Source organism: Populus nigra, chromosome 19 (genome assembly GCF_951802175.1).
Source record: "Populus nigra chromosome 19, ddPopNigr1.1, whole genome shotgun sequence".
In the NCBI taxonomy this organism is placed as follows: Eukaryota; Viridiplantae; Streptophyta; class Magnoliopsida; order Malpighiales; family Salicaceae; genus Populus; species Populus nigra.
In genome coordinates, this window is record NC_084870.1 from 8,863,722 (window position 1) to 8,869,721 (window position 6,000).

At 36.8% G+C, this 6,000-nt stretch overlaps 1 protein-coding gene across 1 annotated transcript; it reads right to left on the bottom strand.

The window, feature by feature from the left end:
- Nucleotides 1-1,593: 1,593 nt before the first annotated feature.
- On the bottom strand, nucleotides 1,594-4,213 carry LOC133679413 (endo-1,4-beta-xylanase 5-like). The gene is made up of 6 exons (XM_062102005.1): nucleotides 4,175-4,213; nucleotides 3,855-4,074; nucleotides 3,355-3,518; nucleotides 3,168-3,266; nucleotides 2,265-3,053; nucleotides 1,594-2,019 (listed from the first exon to the last, which is right to left on the bottom strand). Exons 1-6 carry the CDS (start codon nucleotides 4,211-4,213, stop codon nucleotides 1,666-1,668), a joined length of 1,665 nt encoding a protein of 554 aa, XP_061957989.1. The 3' UTR covers nucleotides 1,594-1,665.
- Nucleotides 4,214-6,000: the final 1,787 nt, after the last annotated feature.

The window sequence follows — 6,000 nt, forward strand, 5'->3', positions numbered from 1 at the left end:
TTGATGGTTTGTGCGAATGGCTTTCATCTCGATGGCCATATAGAGCATGGCTGGAGAAATAATGGGGCTTGGTTCGGAGTTCACTTTTTTTTTCACAAAAAATAGTTTGTGAACTCGTTTACTTTTGGCATATAGGAATGGTTCCTTTGTCATTTAAACTATCCCGGAAAGGCCATGTTTTCAGATAGGATCAAGAAAGTTCTCTGAAACTTACCGGAAACACAGGTCAGCCACCACTTATCCATGTGGGACGAGGAAACTTGTTTCTTTCTTACAAAAATAGCTTGTAAACTCACACACATTGCCATAAAGGCACAGTTTTGGTAAATTAAACAGCCTGTAAGAGGCAAGCCCGCTTGATCAGGTCCAAATGGCCAAGCAAAATCTTCTTCTTTTTTGGCTCCTTTTGTGATCATTTATTCTGCCTTCCCTTTGGTTGTTAGGAAGACAAATTTTATCCTTTTCTCTCTTTTTTATGTGTTCTTCCATGTGAGCATGCGGAATGTAGAGCCCACCCGAATGCAAGGTTTTTATCCAAACTCCCTCCTGTAGGCACCAGGGCATTTGATAGCAGTCTGCTAGATTTTATCTCTGCAACTTATCTTTGAATTTACTAAGTTCACAGAGTCATATATATAATTACTCGTTTTATTCTTGGAAACAGAACAAAATCAAACGTTAATTTCTATAAATGTGTTCCAGGAGCATGCTCGCATAATCATTTGTAGACAGAGAGCTAATTTCTGGGGAAAAAAAACTTCCTCTTAGCTGCTAAAGGCTTGATTGCGTGTTCTCTTTGTTGCACAGTTGGCATTCCTTCCTCTTTCATACATGCATGTGCAACACAAGTCGGGTTCAGGTAAAACCTGCAAAATAATCTCTCTTTAAGGCTCTTCTAACATTCTAAATTTCTAATTTGAAACCCAACATATATTATACGGATGATCGTTCCTTTTTTTATTAGTCACTATTTTTGGATACCTCCTGCCCTTTCATGCTTGGATGGATCAATAGGCTAATTAACTTTTCTTATCAAGTTTGTAGTGAGTTACAGCAAGTTGCCTAAAATCACATCAAACATTAATTTTGAAGATAGTGACATGCATCCACTGGCATGGATAGATCAAAGGCAAAGAGGATGGGTTCGTGTAATCAAGCCTAGGGAAATTCTTCAAAGTGGACCAAGGATGAAATCCATTGCGTTAAGATAAATACTAAATGGTGAGTTTAAATCGCTGCTCTTATCCAAACTGGGCACTTAGCCCAATTCTGAGTGGCTCGAAAATTGGTTACACTAGGGCTTCATGGGTTTTAGTTGCGATTTCCTCCTCCCCGCCATTTTACCTGATTACATCTCCTTAAATCGAAGATTTACTTGTTTTCTTCTTTGCGGAGTAATCCTTTTTATATTTTTTTCATTAATAAATGAGAATTTATAGCTGTTCAATTAGTCTGCAAATCCAGCTGCAACATATCAGCACCTAGACAAAACCCTCGCCTGTTTTAGCTCTAAAATTTCAAATAATAGAAGCATATAAAAGAAAGTTACTGCTTGATTGTTTATCTAATTTTTGGATAAAAATATTAGACAACAATATCACAAAGCACTATTTTTGAATTTTGGATAACAGATAACACAAAGCACCTATAATATTAGAGAAACAATCAAGCAGTAACTTGGTGGATCAAAGTTGTTCTGCCGGCAACAGTTGGATCCACCTTAAGTTTACTAGTCGAGGAAGATATATCTGTCACCCCATGGTGAATAATCTTCACATTGTAGTCTCCATGGGAAAGGGAAGCCTGGAAGAAGCCATTAGCATCTGTCATGCCCATAAGTGAACCCCCCCACTCATGCAAAAGCTTGTCCACAACATCTCCGGTAGCCAAGTTTTTGAAATTGTTATCAGTCAAACACATCCTGTAACACCCCTGTGGCTTCCATGCTGACCACATCACTATTCCAGCAATTTTTGGGTAAGAATATCCCTCCCTTAGAATCTGCTCCAAGTACTGTGCCTGCCCACGAAATTAACAGTTAGTTCTTAGATCATAATGGACGATTTAATTTATATTATTAGTACATTTAATCAGGGAATCTAATACAATTGTTTCAGTTTCATTCTTATTTTACTATTTAAACTTTGACTCCAAAATGATCGATTATGTTATCTACGACATGAGAGAAGCCTAACCCCTCCAGAACAATTTGAAGATGCTCTATAAGAGGGCAGGTTGTAATTTTTGCATCTTAGATCTCTTACCTGCTGAGCTGGGTTGCCTTGAACATCTACTTCTGTGAGCCAAATGGGAACATTAGCAGAAGCAAGAGTATCGAGGGAAGCTCTCACATAAGGAAGGTTTGGAATGGTAAAGTGAGACTCTAGTCCAATGCCCATGCGCAAATTGGCATTCCCAGGAAAACTCTGGATTTCTTTGAGCTTTTGAAGGTACTTAGCAGGTGAAGCGGCACCATCACCACTCTTTTCAATGGTATCATACTCGTTCAGAAACAATGTAGTGAGTCCATCAGTCTTACCAGCCGAGTTGTAGATAACTGAAGAAGCATTCTGTCCTAATTTGCTTTCAACGAAAGAAAAATGCATATTTTCGTTAACAACGTCCCATGCTATAAGCCTGCCTCTGTATCTTGTCATAACTGACCCTACCCTTGCTTGTACAGCCGTTCGAAAATCATTCGGTGAGAGTGAATTTACCCATCCACTTTGGTACTTAGGATCGTCCCAAATCACATTGTGGCCACGGACGGCTATATTGTGTTGCTTGGCAAAAGCCATCATGGCATCAGGAACTGAATAGTCAACCTGGCCACGTGTAGCTTCGGTGCTGTACCACTTCATTTCATCTTCAAATGCTGTCACTCCAAACCTTGAGGTGAACCAATCTTGGTAGGCAGTGTTGGAGAGGATGTTCTTGTTTATAGCACAACCAAATGGGAAGCGCAGTTTGTTTTGTTTAATGGAGATTGTTGCATTTGAGAGGGGATTGCCTTGTTCGTCTATGGCTTGGATTCTAACCTTTTCCTTTCGAGTCTGCAACGAATATATATGTATCCAATGAGGTGCAAAATTGTTGATTCGTAACTAGCCAGGAAAAAATATTGTAATTAAATAAACGATGAAAGATGGAACTATCAGTCAACTAACCCTTTCAATACTTTGATCTTGATGAGACCTCCATTCTTTCTCTGTGAACGGTTGCAATGAGATGCTATCAACCCATATTTCGACCGAGGTGTTGTTGCTCTAAGAAAAAAAAGAATGGAAATCGTTAACAGGTACATCAATAATAAGACCATAATTATGTTTTAGAAATTAGATACTATATCAGTACCTCAAAATATAGCTCAGCAGGGCCGGATGCATCCACTGTAAGGCCACCTTTAAGCATGGACCAGCACTTTGGCTCAGCAAAAACGGAACCAGCTTTTTTGAAGCCAGAATCTGTCTTGAAAATGGCTGTTACCTGAACATTTCCCTCGCTAACTTGTACCCAGGCTGCATTAACTCAAAGCACTATATTAACATGATCAAATCACAAAAGAAGAACAGAATGTTATGCAATTTTCTCTTCTTTTTTTTTTTTTTTTGGAGCAGTCGCAGACACCCTTGACCCTATCTTAACCCCTGATGAGACAAGACGTGACAGTGAAAGCAGAATGGTGTTAAGTACTGTTTAATTAAGAAATCAATTTAGAATTTTAGGATTTCGTAAGCAGTTTCAGCATTTTACTGGTAATAGAATTCTGTTTTTTTTCCCCTCTCTTTTTCAGGCACTAGTACCATACTGTGAACTTAAAATGAAAGCGGGGGGGGGGGAGCAGCAATGCATACCAGAGAAAGAATAGAGGTGGTTCTTTTTCAAGTAAAGCTTCTGTGACACGCTCCCATATGGATTATTCCTGGAATGAGCCACAACGTATTTGTTGCCATTGGATTCTCTATGCTCTGTCTTCGCATCTCCAAATGTGGACCATGCTCTTAGTCCATCATTTAGTTCTGGGTTAACAATGATTCCTCCATTATACTGAGGTCTGAGAGGATTTTCCAAGCACTGAAATAACACCATCAGGAAAAGAGAGAATGAATCCTCTAATCACTTGAAATTATGCACAATCTTTGCGAAATAAATAAAAGTTGATCTTAATCTGAGCTTGCCTCAAGGCTGATCGAGTAATCATAGGGCAAGGCATTGGTTAGAAGACCTGCAAAACATGCAAGACGTCCATTACTTTGTGTAGTGGTAGTAATTAACAAAATATCTTAGAGACTTGGTGTCAAATATATAATTAGGTACCTTGTTTTCTTGATTTTTACTGAACAAGTTATAACAGGTACGTGAAATTAAAAAAAAAATTTAAAAAAGAAGGGAGGCTGATATTGTGGATTTACAGCAGATGTTAAATAATGAATCGGGAGTACTTCTTTTTCTCCCCAAAAAGAAATGAACAGAGCAATCACTTTGTGAAATAGGGGACGTTCAAGACTGCCTCGTATTTTGACAGCACACCTGCTGGTCTCTACATTAATTTAAATCATGGAGGAAACAAACCTGCAAAGAGGATAATACTGAAAAGTGACAGAAGAAGTTGACCACCATTTTCATCTCCTGCCTTCATATTATACAATAGCTAGAGTGTAGCCCTGAAATCCATGATCAATCCAATCAAGATTAACCATGAGATCACGAGTAAAAATAATCATCATAATTAGATTATTTATCGAGATATTACGCTATAGTTTGGATTAAAATAACTCTTTATTCAGGTCATGAAATTAAAATAATTTTATAAAAAATAAATTTAAATTAATTATAAAATTCAATCTCCAATAAACTAAGTGTTGAATGAAAAAATTAAAATTAAAAAAAAAACAATATTGAAATGAATGAACTAATTAATATGCATGTATTTTATGTGAGGGAACAAGCATACCAAGTGTTGTGATGAGAGAGTTTACAGTTCCAAAAAATAGACCATACACACACATATATATATTAGAGTTATGGTGGAAGAAGAAGCCGAGGAATCCTCATCGAATTGAGGGAAACAAGAGATATAATTCATCAAAAAAAGGAAATATAACTTCTGGGAAGACATAAAATATATCCAGTACTGTATCTAGAATTTCTTAAAAAGTATCGGCCGAGCCTGATTTGTTTCCCATTTGGTGACTACTATTACTCTACATTAATCTCCATTATTTTGGTAGAATATAAGATTGGATCTTAGGTTTTTAATTACTAAATCAGTCTCTCGCTTCCCATTTATCTCCCTTAATTTCTTCCATTTTAATTATTGAAGAATCAATCAACAACTCTATTTTATTTAACTTTAACGTCTAGAAAACAAATTGTATGCAGAGAAGCTTTGATTTGACGGCCTAAAATCTTCAACAAGGCACTCCCCATGCGCCTAATATATGTTTTAGTTTCTTAAAAAGTATTTTTTTTCAAACTGAGGTGCCTTGAATTTGAACGCCGATATAAATACAGTGAGGTTCTTAGTACATGTGAATCTGAAAGACAGAGATTTTTTACTATACGTGTGTAATTAGTCTATATACACCTCTTTCTAGTATAAGAAATTGTCCAAAAAAAAGAGCTAAAAAATCTCCCACACACTAAATGATGAGATTGCAAAAGAAATACCAAGAAAAAAAAAACCGATCATGTTGGGCTGGTCTTGTTCAAAAAAGGCAAGAAAGTGGGCCTGGCCCATTCGACCAAGTTGCTTGTATTTAATTAAAATGATTTTCTTGATGTATAGGGATCTAATTGTTATTCTTTTTAATAAAGGTATTGAAATATAGTTATAAGAATAGAAGGACCGAAAACTTCAAAGGGGGGCCTACTTGCATGAAAATAATATACAGGGACAAAAACAAAACTCAAACCTTTCAAGAACTAGAGTGAACGTTAGGGAAAAACTAAAGTGTTAAGTTTCAAGTGTATTTTTTGCAATGAGTTGAATGGATACCA

Excerpts from the sequence above, each read along its gene's own strand:
- LOC133679413 (XM_062102005.1), bottom strand. The coding sequence starts at position 4,213 with ATGCCTTGCCCTATGATTACTCGATCAGCCTTGAGGCAA. Across the intron at positions 4,075-4,174 it reads CTCGATCAGCCTTGAGGCAA|TGCTTGGAAAATCCTCTCAG; the intron begins GCTCAGATTAAG and ends GTGTTATTTCAG. Across the intron at positions 2,020-2,264 it reads AAGGCAACCCAGCTCAGCAG|GCACAGTACTTGGAGCAGAT; the intron begins GTAAGAGATCTA and ends TTTCGTGGGCAG.